General features: G+C 28.8%; 1 protein-coding gene across 2 annotated transcripts in view; it reads right to left on the minus strand.

Moving 5' to 3' along the window:
- LOC132930315 (protein dead ringer homolog) overlaps positions 1-24969 on the minus strand; it is a 68741-nt gene that overhangs the window by 20704 nt on the left and 23068 nt on the right. For both annotated transcript variants that reach the window (XM_060996112.1, XM_060996113.1), the window contains 2 exons: positions 24370-24678; positions 11944-12016 (listed from right to left, as the gene is read on the minus strand). In XM_060996112.1, coding sequence (XP_060852095.1) covers positions 11944-12016; positions 24370-24678 — 382 coding nt within the window. The remainder of the gene's footprint in view (positions 1-11943; positions 12017-24369; positions 24679-24969) is intronic.

Here is a 24969-nt window from a genome sequence, read left to right on the forward strand (position 1 = left end):
ACATTAAACGTTTAAAAACTCAATTCCTTGTGTATTTTATCACAATAAATTATAACCGTATTAAATGTAATCCTGTGTTTAATATTAAACACGGCAACGTTGACGCAGGTATCATATCGCATCATAAAGGAACCCTGGAGAGATCGTAATTGCCCGCATATCGAGAAAGATAAAAGGTTTTTGATTTATTGGCTAAACTGTGTTTTTATTATACCCGTGCGCATAATATTATTATATTATTATGTATAAAAGCGGATCGTTCTCGATTTTATTATTATTATGTTTTTAATCAAATCGAAAATTTTTTATACCGACGTGGGACTCGACTCGGACTCTCTCTAACTGTAATATTATTACGTTTGGTGGTGCGCCGTCATATACACGTTTCTGTACGCATCCCGCTCTGTCTCGCTCTCTTATTATTATTTTTTCGATTTTTTATTCACCACGCGTATATCGACCGTACCGAATCACCAACAGCTTATAAATATATCATACGTGTGTAGTCGTGTACTATACCATAGAGACCGAGAAAATACTTACAACAATTATAATATTTTAATCGCTGTACAACAAACACTGAAGCAGTTGGCACACGTTTATACCTATATGTATATACCTACATAATATTTTATACAAACCTATATAAAAGGTATATAGGTATATACGCGGCGCAAACACACATAAATAAATATTATTTTAATACGAGTGCGTCATTGAAACAGAAATGATATTGCAGGGATGATTATATTTTATTATTATTTGAAGGTCTTGAAGTTAATTGCTATTTATTATTAATATAGTCTTAGTTTTCAAGCAAATTATCATAAATACACGTTGTTTGGAAATTATAATCATAATATTATTGTGAAATCACAGATTACAAATTTAATATGATGTTTTAGTTGCCTATGCTAGAGATACCTATACCTAGGTTTACACATTTTATTTTATTACCTATCATTTGTCTCGACCGTATAATGTCTTACCTACCCCAAATTATATACATATGCCTATTACATTTTGTAGAATCATCTGTTTTTTTTTTATGATTTGAAACCAATTATTTTGTTGATTGCGCATTTTATATCTTGAGTTTGAAAATTTTGAACAATTGTGCAAAAATATAATAATAATAGTAAAAAAATAACTTAATGCCCAGTTAAAAATCTGAACCGTCAGTCGTCGTGGTATAACGCGGACGAATAATTTTATGACTTAGGAAATATCGTTTGCCGCGCTGCACTATATAGCAGCTGTATTACATGTTGAGAGGGCCACCGTGCACGCAGAGAGCCTCTCCGGTGATTTAAACGACATGTTTCTGATAATCGTATAATCTAAAAATATTATTAATCTACGACGTTTAATAGCAAACATAAAAAAATGAGTCTGACCGGGGGAGAGAGTGTGTAAGCCGCCGACAAGCTATTAAAAACAGTTTTATTGCCGGGGTTAAAATATATATATATATATATGAGAAACACAAATTGTAATACAAGTATTATTAACGCCCGGCCATTGTGGTTTACTGCTGGACGAAAAAAAATTCGGTATTTACTCTCGAATATTGCGGATACGATGTTTTATGTTCTGCGAACGAGTTGTGTATGAGGTCTTTTGTCGGCGAATTTCCGAATATTGCGATGCGATACGGAGGACGGAAAAATGCAATACTATACACATATATACACTCGAGAAGTTTGTTTTGTTTTGTGTAAAAAATAATTTATTTGATATTACGGTTCTCGCTATATAACAAATACACAATTTTTTGCAAGGGGGTGTTGTAGTTTTGCCCGACATACGCTCTACAGGATATTAAATAAAATATAACACGAGTGTTCTCCATACGGTTATACTGGTCACCCATCCAATAATGATTTTTTAACCAACGTTAAAACTTTGAACGGAATGCACGCTTTTGTCTATAAATCACTTACTGTTGCAATGTCAACGCCTAAAAATACATCATTGACAACGATTTGTAATATCCAATGCGATTTTTATGTGGGTTGATTGACCGACATATTATTACAAACATTCTACATAGTTCGATAATATATTTATAATTTATATAAAAGCTATATAAATACTATTAATGACATAAAACTGTATAAAAGTAATATTTTATAAAATGTATTTTTAAGATTATTGCTTTTTAATTTTCACGCATTTTATATAATTTTATATACTAAATTTACTCACTATAACATATTTGAAAAAAAAAATAAATTATGTTGATTCGAACTTAAATATAATATTATGGTATTCCATAATACATAAAAAAAATAATAATACCTACTAGTAATAATATGTAGTGGCTAATTTCAGTTGTGATGGTAGTTTTGTATCAGCTGATCATATTTTTATCGTTTTATTCAATAGAATTTGAATGTCAATTTATAAAAGTAATGTAAAATAGCTAATTTTAAATGGGGATGATGTTATGAAATTGGTGTATGATGATAAAATTTACATTTGTACACGATACATATTTTATACTTGAAAATGATTATTGTACATTTTGATTAGAATCAAATAATGATTTGTTATCTTGAATTTATCATACTAAAAAACGTTTGAAATTCACATATTTTCATGTTTTACTTTATATAGCGGACAAGATATTATACATTCTTGCATACTATAATATATTTATACATACTATGCACTAATGCAATATAATATTATACTATATAATGTAAATTATTATTATTATTATTATAGCGGGACGCAGGTCGAAATGTTTTTTCACCACATAAAAAACACGATAATATATCAAAATACCGACGGGCTACATTGTGCAAACGTAGCCATTGCATTTTTTCGTGGATACTTGTAGTTATAATATTATTGCTTTTATAATAATCTGCGAACTCGGCCGTAATAATTATTTGACAAGTGCTGTACTCGCAGAGAACAACGAAAACCGTTCAACATGCTAACCGCTAAACCACGCTATAATCATGTATAGCCGACGACAACGTCTGCACTGTATACATAATAATAATATATTAATATTGTAATAACAACAGTAAATAGTAATAATGTACAAAATACATGCGCCAATTCTGTCATTAATTTATTTACAATACAGACACGTTTTATTATTTAGCTCTTAAAAAGTAAAATGTACACCCATACACCTTTTTGTCATCGGATACCTATATATAATACCTATAATATCATTGTTTGTTGGAATTTTTTTTTATTGCTTTTGTACATGACTTTTTGATTTTGGAAATATAATCGAAATACGCACGTTTTACCGATGCGAATATTATATAGTGAATTATAATGATATACCTATATTATATTTTAAATATATGTTATTATATACTGAAACTGCATTTGTACGCAATATTGTGTATAAGGTTAGGTAAGATTATCACCTTATTCCTTATATTGACAATATAATACGTAGGTAAAGTGACAAAAGTTATGTACATAATAAAATCTTACCTATTATGTTCGTGGTGACGTTTCGGTGAATAAGATGTATTGTGATGTATATACAAAAGTAAATCCGAAATGGTATTATTTTTTTCACACATCCGTTATGAAACATATTCTTTATTTTTGATTCATGTTATCCTATAAAGCGGTCACTGCTAAATCCCTTTTGCCACGACGATTTATAGATGAAGTGCTGTATAACATTGTCCGAGTATATTATGTGCAATACTGTATTGTCAATCCACCACGGTGATATACAATATGTACTGAGTGTTTTATAACAACTATATGTGACCATGGCATAGAGATTTCAACATTGGGATACAACAGTGCCGAAACACAATAAGATCCATAATATATAGGTGCTTAAATCGATAAATACCTAATATTACAGTTGAATATGGTTGATAAGTAATGATAACAATAGGCATTTCGATGCACACCGTTATTTATTTTATTCAATTTTATTTTGAATTTTATATTTATTGAAAAAATGATGATTTATAATAACTTAGAATAATATTTTATTTTAATGAACCAATAAAAATGCATTTAAATACCAAAAATCCATTTGTCTCAATAATATAATGAAAAAAAAATATTAAAATAATAGGTATATTAAGTAAATAATATACTCGTTTAATATTTCAATTGAATTATTAAAAATGTATAATATTACATATTATTTTAATTTATTTAACTCAAATCTATAAAAATAATTCGGTAAATGACTATAAATGCAATTTTTCTTAATTATTAAAATTATTAGACTAACAATTCAACAAGAAAACTCATTAAGTTAAATCAAATTGAGATTTACATTAAAATTGAATTTTACAATTAAAAGTTTTTTTTTTAATTGCTCAATATGAACGAAATTATTAATTAGGTAATAGGTTTTTTATTGATCTATTTGAATATAATATGTGAATTATTGGACAATAATTGTAAAACTTTAATATAATTAATGATTTCTAAAAATTTAAAAACTCAATTTGATACATAATATTTAATGAGTAAATACACTACAAAGTTAAGTATTTAATTTAGTTTATCCTTAGTGATTTCTTTTTATACGATGGATAATTTTTATGTAAAACCAGATAACAATTTTACAATAAAAATTAACAAATAAAAAATAAATTAATAATATAGCCAATATAGGTAGTATAATTTAATTGGTATATGATATATTAAATTTGAGCAAATATACAAGTAAATTCAAATAATTATTTGTTTAACCTACATAATATATTTGAAAGTATTCAGTAGGTACTACGTGATGCGTATAATTTTTATACGAGGTATATTTCGTATACACATTTACATGTACCTATTTATACTTATACATATTTAGGGCTGTTATATTTCTATATGAACGTTAATTGTTATTATATCCATAGCCTAAGCCCTAAATTTTTATCTTTGAATAGAACTTTTCTGTATTTTGTGTAAATAGAAATGAACAAAACGATGTATCTACTTACATAATATATATTATTTTCTAATAAATAATTTAGTAAAACTGTATATAAATTAAGTCATTTTTTAAAAAAAATAATTAAACATTAAATACATTTTACCATTATGTAGAGCACGTTTATAATAATGGTTTCAAAAATACCTGCCAATTTCCTTACTTTTGAAATTCATAACTCATGCCTGCATATTAAACGCATTATAACCGGTCACCAATCGACACATAATAGTGGCAGAGTGATTTCATGATAAGTGTTTGTGGCTTGCCGGTCTTAAACGAAGAAAAGAACTAAATTTACGACTTATATTATGAATGTGCGCCCAGTGCCCCAGTGCCCCAGTGCTTAGAATACAAACACAGTTATCAAAATTATTCTATTATTAGGTATATAGAATATTATCGTATCGTAATATTCATATTTTATAATATGTGTACGACATTAAGACCTATCATCGAATTACAAACAATACATAATATTATTGTTTATACTTCAGTCACTGTTGAAATATTCCGTCAAAAAACGATATACGAGTATCATCAATAATAAAGGCTGAAAAAATCATCTAAGACAATGTTTTTAAAATTATTGTACCTTTTGGTTTTAAGTATTGAAGACTCGTGAAAAAGTGATGATTTTATTCATATACGTGCATTTTACGCGCATCCGTGTTTTTAATTTTTATTTATTCGACTGGACTAGGTAATAGTGAGGTCACATACGCACTCGCGTGCGCACAACGCACCAGCGCGCGCACATACGTACACACTTAAGATATAATACAGGTTGGATGCCAAATGAGGAGGATTGATGACGACGTCAGGGTAGACGAGAGTGATCGAATGATCCGAAATCACGACCCTACTGATTGATGGGAATAATATCCAAGACCGGCGATAATTATTTTTGGAAAATAAAAAATTCTACTATTGTAATTAATTATTCGAAATGTAATGCGCTGTGAGCCTCCGGCCACAATCGGATCACACTAAAGACTAACAATAATTCAAGCCACGACCGCTCAGACATAGGGTGTGCTCAAAGTGTGTGAATAATGTTATATATATATATATGTATATGGGTGAATCGTATAACTGTATAAGTAGTATGTTTAGGTATAAAATAGTAGTTTCGTTTGGATCTTATTATTATCGAAAGTTTTATCGTGTTACTTATTCCTTTTCCCTTATAGTGGTATAATAATATTGTGTCATAACTACGTATTGAGATATTATTATTTTACATTTTTAATGAGGACTTTCCCCTCCCGTCATTCGTCTATAATATACATTAACGCGTAGCAATATTTATATTATATATACTTCACTACAGCTGTGCCCCGCGACAAAACATAAGAAAATATCACGCCGACACGCCACCATATACTACAGGCACTTTATGTGTATAATAGTTACTAGTTGTAGTACCTATTTATAATAACGACTTATTAGTTCTGCTTAATTTTAGTGCGGTTACAATGTATACTTTCAATCGCTAAACACCTAGTTGCGGAATAATAATGTATAATACAATATGTAGGCATCTAAAACTTTACAAAATATCCGTTCATATAGAATATATAGATACCTACATAAAAATATTGCACGGAGGACATCGTTAGATATAACAGCATGACGCCTTGAAAAAATAAGCTGTTTGATCGTTTAATTTCAAAACAATAATAATATTATTGATTAATATATTTTTGACGTGTATAATAAAAGTTTCAGTATTGATTTATTCTTTAAAACAACATGTGCCGATGATTATGAGATATCTAACTAATACTATTAAAACTCGCAATAACAACATTTACGATAATTATTATTTATAAAATATTGTATACATACTTGCATAGGTGTATAATATTATCAAACTATACGGAAACGTTATGAGGAACACCCTGTACACTCGACGAAAACAAAATCGAAAATCCTCAACGCTATAGATGAATTATACAGCCGAAGGCCGATTCACAAGTATTAAACGCTATTCGTACAGATATATAATATTTTTATAATCGCGGTGTCTTTTGATATTGACTGGAAAACGCAATAAAAAATCGGCCGTGATGGAGAAATATTATTAATATAAACGGCGTCACTTCAGTATAGTGTGTATTCGTGTACATACGGAACACACACGCACACGCACACTAATACAACATACATATATATAATAAAAAATAATATTACTAATATTACTGATGATGTAATTACGAAGGTGGATGCCCATATCGGATTTAACAATGTATGCGCTTGGATGGTCGTTCCTTATCGTGGGGGAATATGCTATAATATATACGTAAGAACACAAGAGAAGAGAAAATAAGAAAAAAATTAAACCTTTAAAAATAATAATAACGTCCATTTGCATTTGGAAATTAAAAATTATACATAATTATTCGGTTACGGTTCGGAATAATATTATATGGGTAGGTATGTATAATAATATAATATATTATGTATTATTATAATGGTGAAGACCCAGTTAATATGCCCATCAATATATATTATAATATTGTATGGCGACGATCGATTTGGAACGAGAAATGAGTATATATATTATATATTATTAGAAAATGTTGTGTATAATATTATAGGCGGTATGTGTAACTATTATTATTGCAGCTACCGCCGCCGCTGCCGTTTTGGGACGACCACTGTTTGAACTAATTACAATAATCGCTTATGACTTTCCTACTTGACGTATTTATTATTATTATTATTATTATTAAGGGGCATGCTGTACTTATTATTATAATCGATTTCCATACAGACAATGGACACTCAGCATCAGTAAGTACTTGTACGCGCCTATAAATATTATAAGACTGTATTTATTGACGGCGATCATTAGGTATTATACACTATTGTAATAATATGTCACTAAATGCTTTGACTCCGAATATGGTTATACGTTTGTACGGCTGTACGTACCTAACCAACTACCTATAAATTAATAGGTGTGTCAAACTAACAAGTCGAAAATAAAATATTACCTTTGTAAATACATATAATATACAGTTCAAAGTCATGACGAATTCATCGAATAATCAAGAATAACATTTATTATATTGAATTATTTTGCATTACTTTAATATTTTGTACTCAAATCTATTACATTTATATAATAATCATATTTAACAAAATAATAAAATGTAGGTATGAAAATATTTCACCATTACCTAGTATAAATTATAAAATGAATTAGTATAATACTATTATATAAGACTACCTCATATTTTTCTCATACGTTAGAGTTTTAAAGAATTTTACATTAAAATAAGTTACGACGGTAGTTATTAAATTATCTACTTAAAAAAGTCACATTTTTAAAAACACAATAATACATTATAGGTATGCATAGTACATGTATTTAGAAAATATAATAATCACATACGTGGATTATTTGCTAACGGAATAAGTGTGCAAATGAATGACCACAGTATGTTTTTGTTATCATAAAACAATAAAGTTTGTACATGATATGAAGTATATACAGCTAATTACACGCTTAATAAATATTGTTATCAGTAATCACTTATCAGCGTTCGCATTCAGAGTTAATAGTCGTCCAATGCATATTATCAAGTCTCAATAAATGTTACCGACCACCGTGTATTTCACAATTTATTATTATTATTATTATAACTAAAGAACGATTGCAACTGAATATTGATTATTATTACTATTTGTAATGGTTATGTAGATATAAGTGTAAAATATAAACTTGGATATTAGTTTCAGCGTGTTGTACATTGTTGTGGTTTAAAAGCAATAAAATTTTACACTATAGTTCATAAAAAAATCTGATAAATATTAGTCATTGTTTAACTATATATCCAACTACCATTTCACATTCAAACCAAACATAAAATATATCTCTTTTCTTAGAAATAATTACAATGTGTTAATATTTTTATCATTATTTTTAACATAATATAATATTAAATACTAATATATATGTACACACACATATTATATTATTATATTATATATTTATATACTATATATCCGTTAAAATGTACAAATGGTAAATTATTACTTATAGCTATTATAAGGTATAATAAACTATTTGAGGTGGGTATCTTTTTCCAAGGTAAATTCAATACTTAAAAATGTTTTATCTATAGAACGCAATACATTCGTAAATACCTAAGCATAAATTATTTACTATTATCAGAGTTTAATGAAATTATAATACAAATTTTAACCGTTATAATATAGGTAGCGTTATTATACTAAACTATTCGCAGGTTTGGTAACCCTGACCGAATACACCCTTCATAATTCTGTCTTATTATACTGAAGAAGTTATCACTTATTCAAAAATGAATACCAAAATAATTATTAACTTTGTCGGATTTACGAATAAAATAATGAAAAATGTTAAATTCTATTATTTCCATATAAATATAATAATGCTACATAGCAGGTGTTTCGTAGATATAAGGTTACCAAAATAATGATATTATTTTTAAATAAAAAATTACCATTTTGCATGTACGTATATTTGAAATACATATACATTTTGTTTAGAAAATAACACAACAGGTGAATAGTGTAAATTAATTTATTGTATTTGTGCTAATTACCCATTAACAATTGCCGTTTATTATTACACACCTATGAGATTGTTGCTGGCATTGTGTAGCGACACACATATTTTTTTAAATGAAAATCATTGTACGTATTATAATTTTTTTCTTCGGAATATTGCTTTCCCTATCATAAAACTAACATATTACTATTAATATTGTAATGAACTGAAAATTAATATTTACATATGTATAGTTTACCAAATTGCAAAACATCATTAGACGGCATTTGTCGTTATTAGAGAATTCGGGTTTTTTCCCCATCGCACAGTGATCGGAATAATAAATTAACGAGTGTGCACGTTTATATTCGGTAATTATGATTTTTTTTTAATAATTATTGTTACGGACACGCCAATGCTTTCGCGTTTATGCTATATTAAAATGTTTACATTACGGGTAGGTTCAGGCCGTATAATATAATTTAGGACACCACGCGGTATTCAATCGCACGAGGTAGGTATACTATTGTCAACCTTCGACAATTGTATTTTATTCAATAGGTACGAACAACAAATAAATGTAAAAAAATATATAGCCTGTCACAAAGTCCTACAATTCGATATTAAACCATACAAAATCCACTGATGCAATATAATTTATCAACTATTATACTATTATACGTATATAAATTACTTTTAAAAAATATGTTTGAAGATGATAGTATTAAATAAGTATTAGGGCAAAATTTATAATCGGATTACTTTGTACCACGCAAGGATCGGAATGTTAAGATACCTACCTAATGATATACATTAGTTTAAACTATTTTTTTTTTTATCGCAACTGGGTGTCTGGGTTGTAGATTATTAACAAACATGAAAAAATTATAGAGATGAATTTTCAATGATAAATAAAATAATTCTAACGTACTTAAATAAATAATATAATAACTATAATGTATTACTTTTAAATAAATGTTGTTAATATTATAGGTACCTACAGTGTAGATATATCTACATATCTAATTTAGCTTGAATTGGTTATATTTTATGATGTTTAACTAAAGTGAAATATTTTGCAACAATGATTAAATTGTTGACATGATTATAAATATTGCAGATGTACATAATTCCTGTCTACATCGTAAAATTTGCAATTAATTCGGTATTAGGTAATGTGGTATGAGAATTTGATCTTTATACGGGTATACGCCCTCTAATATAAAGTGAACAGATTAAAATATGTATTTCACAGTAACAATTTTTAGCTTCGACTTCTGACCTGAGTTTGAAATAAAACCGTCAATTTTAAAGGCATTGTTATAATGGTAAAAAGAAGATCTAACGTAAGATGGAAAAAAAAAAAGGCAATAACACGGCCGCTCGATTATTATTACAGACTTGTCAGAAATTGGTATTGTGTTGAATATTTTATATTAGGTTGGCTACGCACAAAACGTATACAGAGACCGAGTCCATTATTATTAAATGAAATAATAAAAATATAACCGATACTTTTTTATAGCCAAATAAAACAAAAACCAAAAAATATATATAATACATACATGAGACGTGTTTTATTTGGAACAGACGTGTGGGGGCAATGTATAACCGGGCGGCCGTAAATCTATACGTTTTGGTCGATTTTTTTTAATATCTGATTTTAAACGTCACGTTTACGATTTCGGCAGGACTCTTGAAAATTCGCTTTACAAAGAATCAAGGGATATAAAATATTCTCATGTTTGTAGATTTGAATTTACACAACTTGTTTCTGCACGTGAAGTGTGCACATCCATTTTTATACAAGGCCAAGAATTGAATATTATATTGTTATAATACATATTATAACATAATATTATTTTGTTGTTCGTATTGTTATAGGTATCTTATTTTCATATTATGTAAATCGCGCAATATTCTTAAAAGGATATTTTCACAAATGCTTTATATTTAATTATAAAACCATATTTTTAATACTAATATAATATCCATCATGCAATTAAAGGCCGTGTACAAATTATATACGAAGTAAACAATACTTGGGCTCTGTTAATGTAAATTAAATAAAATATTAAAATTTTCATTTGTTAATGGTAAAAAATGTTGAAGTTTTATGGCTATATTTTACATGCGATAAATCATCGCTCGCTCGTGTTTAGATCATTTGGAAATATATTTTAATTTAAATAATACATATCAGTTTTTATGGAAACTATGTGGACTATACCATTTGTATTTTTATTTTTTCATTAAAGAACATTATACGAATGGAATTTTTATTTATATTTTTTGCGATAATATTATAGACTAGACTTATAGCATCGTTAAAACATTCATTATATTCCATTTGAGTTATTATTATTATTATTCATAACATTGTACGCAAATAATTAGTGGCATAATATATTACCGATGCTAATCCAGAAACAAAATAATAATAAAAACTTGTAATTTCACATACCTTGTTCCTGCATGTAACTAAACAGTGAATCCAGGAAACTGCGTCTGTCCGTCTCGTTGCCCGCAGTATATAGCTGAAAAATATAAAGGTCAATATATAATCAATATTGTGAATATATCTTTACATTTTTAACATACATACACTTTTTACGGATATGTACAAAAAATGTGTGCTGTGAAATTATTTTTATGTTTTTAGAGTTTGTACCTTTTGGATTTAAAAGATTTATATAATATATCAAATAATACTATGTAAAAATAAAAAAATAAGTTGGATAAACTAGTCCTGCAGAAACCTGTGACACGTTTACTAATGAGTATAGAATAAGTTTTCGAAAGTACAACGAAATCGAGAGTTGATATATTATCATATTATCATAAAATAATATAGTGAATAATATTATACTCGGGCTCTAAAATTTGTATAGAGATCATGATTAGTGCTACACAGATTAAACTGTAACTACATTAATTTGTGACACAACTTCTAGTTTCTAGAACATCCTCGACAAATCTTATCCTACATGTCTTTTAGTTATGTAGTTTTTTATAGACTATGTATCTGTGCTTACATAATATAAACATTTTTATGTTAATACATACAACATACATAATTTCATTAATCAAGTATAAGTATATTAGATCTGTCCAATAAAAATATTTGTAACTATATTAATGAGTGATGATTAAGTATGTGCGTCATAGTTTGTAAAAAAGCAAAACTTTTAAACACCATTTTACCAAGAATCTTTGGGACATTATTTAAATATACGGCACGAAAAGGTGAAAATATGTTGTACTCGTTCATCAAACAAATATTATTAAAAACGCAATATTAGGCGAGTTTTTTTATTTTCATTGCCTAGGTGACACCTTAATAACACGTTTACTTGGAGCTTGGACAATTGTTCCCACGGCAATTAAACGCTTAAGTATTCATCCGCATGTAAACACCGATGGAGTGTACATAGTTTCTATTTTTTTTCTATACAGATAAAAGATATGATGGAATTTGTTTTCGGTCCGTACTGAAACATTTGAAACACTCCACACTCTATAATACGCATTATTATACGTACACGTATATCTCCGTAAACGAACCGCGCTAAACGAAATTAATGGTTTCCGTGTCATTGTTAAATTAATAATTATAATAATAATAAAAAAATTTTATAATAATAATAATAAAAAAAAAAAAAAAAAAAAAATACGAGACGTAGGATTTTTCCTCTATACGTACACGAACGCAGACCGGGATCAGTGGTCCTGCGGAGTTCAAGGGGTCTAATGCGCGTCTAATTAATTGGCTTTTCATGGCGTGGTAGTAAAAATAATATTAATTACCGGCCGTTTATCGTATCTGCAGCTATTCGCCTCTTCTATTGTTATTATTTATATTGTGATTATTGTTTAATGGCAGTGATCCCACTGTGATCGAGACCTAATCTCTCGGGCATTACATATTCGGGTAGACGGCGGTGCGCTGTATGGTATACGTATAGGAAGGATGGGCTGAGGTGGTAATTCACCACGAAGGATGGGAGGGTGTGGGGGGCACCGAGTATTGTTTATTGGTATATATTGTTGTTTATAATATATACATACACATTTTTTGTTATTATTATTATTATTATTTAATTTAGTTTCTCGTTTTTACTATCACAATGTGTATATATATATATATATATAAATTATAATATAGCCTATCGTAACCTATTAGCTTGCGCGATAATGTTTGATTCCTGTGTAGACGCGATTCCCGGCCCACGCGTGCACGACCGCCGCACAGTCACGAACCACTGCAGCAGCAATCGGATGTAATTCGATAATATTATTATACGGCGTTCGAATAATAATAATAATAATTGTATAATCCTGCTGCAATACAAGCGGTCGTTCATCATTTACCCGAGTGCCCGAAACACTGGCCCGTGGCTGTTTTTTGACATTAACCGAATACCGATTTACATATACGAGATATGTATATATACCTATATCTACGCAGAAAGACATAATATTATATTACAATAATATCAAAAGTACATTATATTCATAATATTGCAGTGCTGTCGTCATACTACGGATAAAACGTATTTACGAGTATTTCGTGAAATACTTGAAACGCACGCTCCTATTAAACGCATCGATTAATGCACAAGTACCGTCAGGATTAAAAATTCATTAAAACTATAGTAAACATAAGACTGTATGTGTATATATTATTTAGTTGGTGCGCAAAAAAAAAAAACACGTCGATGAATGTAAAGAGATGATACATCATCATGAGATTAAATCGATATGTAAACGGCGCGTAATCATCAACATAGTGAGAAAAAATATCGTTACGCCCACTGTGTATTTTTTAAATCGACTCAAACCACAAGTGTTGAGATTTTAAACGGATTCTACTTCGTATAAAATAATAAATATGTTTTACAATATACCTAGGTGTTAAAAATTGAATAAGCAAAGACGTGAGGTAATATAATAAATATTTTAGGTTTGAGATCAATAAATCCAAAATATTCTGCTGTTTACACTTTATCAATAAGATGTTGATGAATTAATTAACAGTCTTAATAAATGCATTAACTAAAATAAAATAATTATCTATTTGTTTTATTTTTTAAAATGTTTCGTTAAAAAGAGAAATAATTATACGTATTATATTAAGTTTATTAAAAAACTAAAAAACCATTGTATATAACTCTCTTAGATGTCCTAACTTTAATACTCTTTACACATAATTAATAGTGTTGTCTCGCTGCTTACAAACCAGAAATATTGATAAATCTCCTATGATTTAATAATTAGTATAATCTATTAATAATCTCTTTGATTCGATGTAATCGATATAACAGCATTTAATAAAATAATATGACCGCATCGTAAAGATTATCTTTTTATCAGTTATCGTTATATTGGAGATTGTGAAGATGAATCTACCGAAAGTCCCAGCCACCGTCTCCCCTTAAAAAAAATATGTAGGTATTGTCAACACATCGTATAGGTGTCAACATTTGGTTAACCACACACATACGCAAGCGCAGTTTTTGTATTCATTGGGTTGCACAAACACCCGGTGGACCGGGTCTTAAAAGATGATGGTCTCGTGAACATGAATAAAAGAACTCGTCGCATAGGTGTAGATTAGTGCGCGTATAACATGTTTTAGGCCCCTCGCTGAGCCTTATTCCGATAATCATTGAACGTATTTAAAAAAATTATTATTATATAAAAATAACAACAATACGTCGCAGGAGGGAAAACGACGAAAAATGTCTCATTAGCGAGGATTGCAGCATTATTATCATATCTCGTCCTTTGTTGTTTCTATTATATTATATGGTATAAATATACGCATGAACTGTCTGTTTTCTATAATTTCGGTTTTACTGTCAAAAACTGTTCTACCGTCAATAAATATGAAGTGTGTCACATGAGCCAGTAATATGTTTTAATTCCAAATAAAATACAGATGCGCTGTTCCAATCGTATTTGGTGTAATTTTTTAAATAAATAATTTGAATTTTTTAGTTAGGTTTAGGTAGATATATTATTGTTTGTAACAAGCATCATATATTATACACCATGTCGGTACATATACATTTATTGTATTAAACATAGCAACTTATAATACAAAATATAACTTTTATACTAATAAATACAAAATATGCATCTGTAACAATATGTAGAAAAATAAAAAAAAATTCTGGAAATGAAACAAAATAGTTATATTGCAGTTAAAAATCACTAAGCAAACAATGTAATCGTTCGATTTGTCAAATTTTAACCAACGATAAATATATGGATATACTTATTTATACGTTTATACGTACCTATATTAATCATTATATATGTATATGGATGATATTTAAAATAAAATTATCAGATCTATATTTCTGTGTCACGTTTAAAATTACGAATAAAGTAAAAATATACTTACGTAAATTGTTTATGTTAGATTAGACTGTAAAAGTTTAACTATAGTAAATTATATAGGTATTAATTGATATAAATTCAAATGTTCGTCTCACTTAGGTATATAATATATTTCATATTAAATAATTATATTATTTTGTGCTAAAGTGTATCGCGTTTTGTACATTTGAAAAATATTAAGTACTTATATCAGTTGCTAAATTAATTCTTCATGATATAGGTACGTAAACTGCGAACACCAGTGTTTACTACGATGTCACCGGTCAAAATTTCCCACAGAAAAACAATTATAAACAACTTAATGCACACGCATGCCCTTTAAAACCGAAACAACATTGGGGTGGAAGAAAAATCGTTTGACCACCCTATATGATTCAACGATCAATTAAACTTGGTACATATAATATACCGTTGTAATAGCTTTTAACCACAGTAATTTATTTACTTCAAAAATCGTATATTGCCGTAATATATCGTTGTTAAGATAATAATTTAGTTTACAACTTAAATTATACTCTATAAAAATGTATGAGAGATTCCAAATTAAATTTAGGACGACATAAAATAATACATTACACACATATGTAATTTTCCATTATTTAGATTCAATTCATGACTCGATTAAAATTGAATGCATAACAATATATAATAGTCAGAAACTAATATTGGTAGCTATAAAAAAAATTAAAATAAAAATACCTAATATATATATATATATATATAATCATGTATAAATTATAAAATAAAAAACAATCACATAAAAATAAATTTACCTAGACTAATGTATGAAGTATTTATGTGTTATGACTAATGATCGTCATCGCATTCGTTGTACAAAACAATTTACAGTTTAATTATTTTTATCCATGCTAACCACCATATATCCGGTATCTTTTGTAATAACGTCCATACAGGATATCAGTAGTAAAATTTAATTTTCCAATTCTATCTTCTTACCAATAGCCCATATATACCTACATCCCAAACGATTTTCAACAAGCTCTCGAGCGTTTTAAACAATTGTTTCCACACGGTTTTATAATATATCGTTTGTATGATATAATATATTATATATTCACAAAGGGACTTCATTACTTCGGTTTATTTATATGGTTGAAAATACTTAAAATATACAAGGCATAACATAATAACTGCAGTAGAATATTATAGTCTGGACTCTGGATATAGTTATGGAAAAAATGTCTAAAATGTCCACTTAACTCCTAAACACAATAACTGGCATTTTCCCAATTTGATCGTCGACACATTTTCTCACGTCTCTATACCGCTTAACCGAAACGTAAGTAGATAGGTGTACTTATACCTATTCGGTACCTACCTATTCAAAGACGTAAACGGACGATCTATCCTGGTGCGGCTCCGGCACACTCAGTCTATACGTATCGCCGTGTTGACGACGACGACGGCGACGGCGCGCGGTGGTGGTGGTTACGTCTGTATCACGAGCGTAGGTTTTGTGGCCAGATAAAATAATAAACGCATACAAATAATGATTAGCGGCCCGGTGGAGAATACACACATAAACTGGTGTGCGCCTATTTACATGAAAATATGCGCCGGCAGAGAGAGGTTTAATGTTGATTGATAGTGCCGTCCGCAGTATAAAGCATTTAGATAATAATATATAAATTATACTATTATGCGTGTAAGCATGTTCTCTCTATACTCCGAATTTAATGCACCATATGTAGACGGAAGATCGTCAGAAGTCGGAAAGGAAATCAAACACGACAAGCGGGTGAAGAGTGAAATAAATACACACTGTAGAGGTGTACCTACAACATTACGTAATAATATTATTATAATATACGAACTTCGACCGCTGTACCGCGTTCGGCACACATTGTATTATAGCCGACAGTCGTGATTGACTCGTTAAAGCGAGAAATAAAAAAATGTCTAAATGAATTTACGGCGCGATTTGACTTATAATATTTTTTAATGTGGCGCGTGTAAGAATAATGACACAATACAAGACACAGGGTTATGTTCGATATTCTCAGCGATAAACAAATTTAGCGGTATGGGTACAGCCTTTACCCGTGCAATCAACATGAATTTACGTGTCGAAACAATCTCTTCTGGTAACACGTAATTACCCATAAGTGTAACACATTCAATTTTCGACAAATTGGGAAACGGAGATTTCAATTTGTGATCGCCAAGCATTTTATTGTATTTAATGTACATTTTGTGATTGATATACAATATAACAATTATGTCTTCATCAAAATGATGCATCGTAGGAACTGCAGTGTTCAATTAAAAACGTATTACAGAATCCATACACATATTTTACGGTTTCGCGAATAATATTATATTTACATATTCGTTAATAATTTATCAAACCATATACTACATACCTTACCTACTACCAGTACTACCTATACTCTTCTAATTTCACTCCCTAAAAATATTTTGAAATAACATACGATACATTCGTCAAACGCTTATCTTTTTCGTGGAATTCTTTCAATGGATTAATGTGGGAAGTTCTTATCAGTATTTACTTACACATACCTATATGGCTATATGTATCTTATAAAATTCAAATACCATCATGTTCATTTTGTACAAACTCCGCGTTATATTACTTATTAAAAACCTAACGGCATTTTATAATGTCATATTATTATTATTATTATCCATCTATTTTCTTAAACAAAATTTTAAAAAAGACTGTTCGAAAATTATTATTTTTGACGTTTAAGTGTTTAGGAAAATTAAATCGAGGTTATTGTGCTATGTTCTTTGAGTTTATTAAATTTGTTATTTTATGATTTTAAACTTAGTATTTAGTTTATAATATATGTACAGTGTACACATACTACCTAAACAGCTATACAATATTTTAGGGTCTATTATACCAATGTATTTTGAATTAATATTCATTGTTAAGTGTTAGGGAGTTATAAAAAGAAACCATAATAGTTCTTTTAGAATTGGTTAAAATGTGTTTGCATAAATTATGAACCAGAATGAATAGAACTAAATTAATAGGAGAACATAATTAAAAACACGTAAACACGTGTTGTAACTGCAGCAGTATACATGAGATTGATTTTGGACAGTTAATTTTGAATAGAAGTAGGATCTTTAAATCTTTTATAACTAAACAAAAACGGTTTGTAAAAAGATACCTACATATATATTATACACAAGAAAGCATTTTAAATGATATAGAAACAAAACGACTGACTCAACTTAATTATATAATATATTATTCTTTATGCAATTTTTAACATTCATTAGAATACTCAACATAATATAAAATATTAATAAATTGTAAAAAAGAAAAATATAATAGGTAGATATGTGTATTATAATCATATATAGATATTTTTAAACAAAGATTCTGATGAAAATAAACTGGCGAGTAAAATGTAATCATTATTACTCTTGTCTTACATCACTAAAACAACTTCTTAAAATATTATAGATTACATATATATATATATATATATATATATATATATATATATATATATATATATATATATGTATATATAATATGTTTTTTTGATTTAATTAACCATATAGATTAAAGAGCATCATAAAATGAATATATTTAAAATATACCTACTTAATTTACGCATAATGATACCATAATAAACATTTACCAAATTTCTAAGTACGAATAATATTAATTTAAAAGCGGTTCAGTTATTGAATTTAAAGTTAGGCCATTGTGAAATCGAATTAATTGCTTAATTAACCGTTAGTAATACAATTATTATTGGAAAGGGATTCCACATTGTTCGAGTAACAGAAAACAATATTATACCCTCGTCGCCTTTATTTATGAAGGAGTCTAAACAAAACTAGTATATACGATTCGTGTATATGGGAATCAAACACGCGATTAAGTCGATTAAGTTGTGAAACGATTAATGAAATAATTTTCTCCCCCAGCTATTAGTCACCCCACGAATTTATTGACCCTCTTCAGGAATAGCCTACAGTTGGCGATTCGAAACGACACGAATTTGACAAACGGCTGATAATTGGAAACGACACGAGAGTGTGTGGTATATAATCCTCTTCTAAAGCCGGATCATATTATCTGCGAAAACGTCTGTATTATTGAACACTATAGAAAGCAATTCTACTCGTTTCCTTCCAATCACAAGTAAAAATAAATGTATTTCTAGTAGTTTTGTGGTATGTCAAATTTAGTTTTTCTAATGTTACATCCAATTTATACAATATAGGTATTGTGAATATAAACATTTTAAAATAGTATTTTTTTTTCTTTTAAAACTACATCAACCATAGCAAAATGTTAGTTTATTTACGTGGAAGATGATTTTAATCGGTAAGTTTAGTTCATATTTAATATAGAATTGATTTTATGTTATTCTTTTTGTACATAAATATTCTCAATCATAAGTTATGATTCATAACTCATAGATTTCCATTGCTTTATTATTATTTATTAAAGAGTTAAACAAATAAGTAAAATAGTGTACCTAACCTAAATATCTGACAGAGTTAAAACTAAATCTGAAATATCATATTACACGATTTGTGAGCCAATTCCTATCTAGCCATTTAGGTATTAATTATTTAAAGTAAACTCAAAACGAATGCAATATGCTTTTATACTTTAAACTTAACAGTATAAAAGCGTGTAAAGGAATGTAAAACTTTTTATTGAAAAATTAAATAATATTATTTTTATAACATTACATTTTACATGTATTATTCCTCCTTACAACAGAATTTTTTATTAAATTTCATAAGAATAATTGTTATTATGTCTTATATGCCATTATAATAATTAGTTTTTATGCAAGAGTTAATTTTTGAAATGTTGAATTTTAAATTTCTACCCAAATAAAATTATATTTTCGCAAGCTGGATATTTAGCTGGTATATACCTAATAATATATAAAAAAAAATCAATACCAGTTTTAAAGATTTCGTGTGAGTAAGCTAGCTGCTACCGGAATAAATAAAGAAGGAATTTATTCGAGGTTTACGACCAATGGACCAGCAATTGCCAAGGGCGATTAAGTATATGTTGATCAATTAGGTACATGCCAAATTGATATACGTGACTCAAAAACAGTTGAATGCTAAAAACTAAAACTGTACAAATATATAAATATACAATATATATATTTTAAATAATGTCGATTCTTCATAAAAATGTTATTCTAAACTGTGGCATTAATCATAACTTGAATATCTATAGAATATAATAATGTAGTTCCAGATAATTTAAGAGTGAAAAATTGAAGAATTAAATTTGTAAGCTAAAAAAATATTTAAAACAATATTAACTTCACAGCATCATAAAAATCGAAAACTATAAAATGAATACTTACAGTCTTATGTTAAAATTTCTTTATAACTTTATAAGATAAAAAGTAAGTGCACAATTAGAACAATTTTTAAATAGTAATTTTCATAAATTCGAACTATCTACACTGAAAATTTAAAGTATAGTCCAAATTTGTTTTATTTTATTTTATGTCTTTAAAACACACTTAGGAAATAATACAATTTATTTCAATATAAAATATTTTTCAATTTAAGATTTTAAATAGGTTAAGTAGGGCATTAAAGATTTAATAAGGAATATAAATAATTTAAAAATAAAGCATTTCTGATTTCATTCAATGCCATTTATTATTTTTATTATGTAACTGAAAAACCATACTTAAAAAATATCGAAATCGTTTTTATTTTTACAACTATTTAACAATGACTATTATAACTTTGCACAAAAAAAATCACACGGAAAATGAACACGTAGTTTTGATTTGGGATACGATTATTAATAGTTGTATATTATATATATTTATGTCCCACCGAAACGGCCGAAAAACGACAGTCACGATTTTCAAAAATATAAAACATTAGACACTATTATTATTATCATCATCGATGCAATTACCAAACGTTGAAGTAGCCTACTGTACGATGGATGGATGACGAAGTACATGAAGGTGTCGAACGGTATTACCCCGTGAGCGATTGTCTGCCATTTATACGGCCAGCCGAATCAAAAAACCGTTTGTGGCCAGTTAATCGGACGCGATTATTCATTGTCTATAATAATTGGGAAAAGCAAATAAATGTGATCGGTTTTCGAGGCGGACAAAGAGGAAAAAAATACAGAGAGTAAAAGAGAGGGAGGTGAAAAAATAAGGAATGAAAAAATATATATCTATATATATTATAATAATGACGAGAGATTCCCATGTACGGATAACCTATCAATCAGCACATCTAAACCGTAATTAACATCAGGTAGGGCGTGTAATTTTTTTTACTATTTTTCTCTCGTACCTATACTATATCTAATATCTGTGTTTCGTTTTATATACATATTATATCTCCTTTCTTCTTTATTTCTGATCAATCCGGAACAATATTTTATACGACTTTACTCGGGTGGGCGTAACGCAGTCGATCAGTCAATACGGAAAATAACATTTATTCAGAACAAAAGACCGAGTAATCCTTATTGGCTAAAAGGAATTCTAATAGAATACATTACTATACTATATGGTAATATATATTATTATATGGTAACCAAAATCGTTTTACAAGCAAACACGTGTATCTGGATTCTAAGTATGCCCATCCCAATTATTTAATTTTTGATTGATTAATAATGCTAGGCATGCGTCATGCTAGAGTTTAAAAAAATTGAATCTGATCAATCTTATTTTTAATAAGAAAATATTGTATGTTTAAAGGTCAAACAAGTTTACTATCCCGAAACATGTATATGAGTGAGACTATTTATTAAATACATATTATTTATACAATTATCAACAACAAAAAATGTTATTTTAAATAAATTAAACAAAAATTTAACTAAATTTAAATCGTATCAGGTATTAAATATCACTTCAAACATATTAAGTTAGATACTATGTCCATTCTGTGTATAATAGTTATACTGGTAAATAGTTTTAAACTTTCGAAAGTATAGGCAGGCAATAGATGTCACTTGCAATTATCAATATCGATCATTATATTATAATGTTTTTATAGCTATTCACTGCACCCCTATACATGTATAGGTGTACTTTGAAATTAATAGATTTCAGTTTTAAAATAATAAAAATTTAATGATGAATTAGACTTTTAGACTTCGTTATTATAATCATCGGATTTAGATTTTTCTGCTTTAAACTGCACATATTTAACCATAAAATATACTCTCACTATACTATCACAGGCGATCTATATAAAAAATTAAATCCGTCAGGGTATAAAAAAAAAAAACACATTTTCACTTTTTTTCATTTTTCGTCACCCTGTAATATATTACACGGTCTCGAGGAGGAGTTCGTGCTGTATAGTTTCCTCGCTCCTCATTTACAACTACAACTCACAGTACCTATACAATATACATATATGATATATATGTATATAATTACCCGCAGTTGTTATAATAATTATTATATTCAACGCGTCTAATTAATGCGTGTCTTATAGTTGCACATATATATTATAGGTATATACTTTCATCGCGTCTTTGATTTAATTTTTATTCTTTCAACGCCACAGCCTCCCTGTACGCCCATATAGTCACAGTGTTAGGTCATCTCGGGTTGGACGTCGACGGTATTATAGACGATCGCGCATATGTCGCGCGATGAGAACTCGCGCCGGTCTTGCGTGGACCGGCCGTCGACGACGTGACTAGATAATACGGCGGCAGGTGTGTGGTTCTTATATATTATAATAATAATAATACGCATATACGTATACCTATAACCTGCCGTCGTCGCGTCGTCGTGAAGATGACAAATCGGTTGACATGCGATCGAAATCCGTCTCTCACGGCATAAAATATTCTCACCCGGTAGTGGTATTGTCCACCGGCCGCCGCCCCCGTCGCCGCTCTTATTAATTTTGCCGTCTCTTGTGACCAATTCAACAGGTGTGCGTATATATTTGTCTTTCATTCATTTCCCTTTTTTTTCTCTCGTCGTCTTTTTCGACTATTTGTTTCATTATACGTATCCCATACACATATATGCATAACATACTGATTGTGGTCTTTTGTGTACGACCGAGTGTCGTCGACCTCCATGAGAAAGGACACTCGCACATCAACCAGCGACAATGTTGACGTGTATTCGATGAGAATTATATTAAGTACGTGAAATAAAAGATATTTATCCTCCCCCACTAAAGTAAAACTGTATTGATATAGCTCGTGTGAAATCATCACAAATCGTTTTAATTTGCATATTTTTGTTTTTAATAAAAATACGTACACTACTCATAATATAAAAATTCTATAACATAGATAAATATGTGGCTTTTATATAAAACATCCAATTTAAAACGATAAAAATTCAACGCAGACGGTAAAATAGTCCGATAAGTATAGTGTTCTGTTATTAGTTTTACCCTTAAGTAAAAATTGTATATAAAATGCGCCTATATATAATGTGTTTTAGTTCAAATTACATAAGCATTTTTAAGTTCATACCTGTCTAAACTGTTCTTCAAAAGTCCACGATTGTGCTTCACCCTTTCTGGCCAACAGAGACGACTCGTTTTCCGGCGTATATTCATGACCAAGAGGTGTGTCACCTGATCGACTGGATCCTGGTGGTGATTCTATATTGGCCGGCCGTCTAGAAGGTATTGGCATGACAATCTGATCAGACATAGGCATCCCATTAGGATGACGGTAAGCAAAATGTTGTAACATAGACGCAGTGTGACTTCCCATCAATCCATGTGATCCACTTGCCAAACGACGAGCCAACTGATTAAGGGTTTCACGTTCTTCTCTCTTAAAACAAAATACGTAAATTAACAAAAAATACTTGCTACTCACAGAGATTTAAAGATACAAGTAATACAAATATTTTTTAATTGATTAGGATTGTTAAATTGATTATGTTTAATACATCATAATCAGTTGCAGATTCAAGGTAGCCTAAGGGGCCTGACCCCCTTGACATTTACATTATATTTGTAAGGATTAACATTAAATTCTAAATATTGTGTTTACTGTTTATAAAACCATATGATATGATATATAATAATATGAACAATTCCCCCTTACCAAAAAAATTCCTAG

This window comes from Rhopalosiphum padi, chromosome 4 (genome assembly GCF_020882245.1).
Source record: "Rhopalosiphum padi isolate XX-2018 chromosome 4, ASM2088224v1, whole genome shotgun sequence".
Classification (NCBI taxonomy): Eukaryota; Metazoa; Arthropoda; class Insecta; order Hemiptera; family Aphididae; genus Rhopalosiphum; species Rhopalosiphum padi.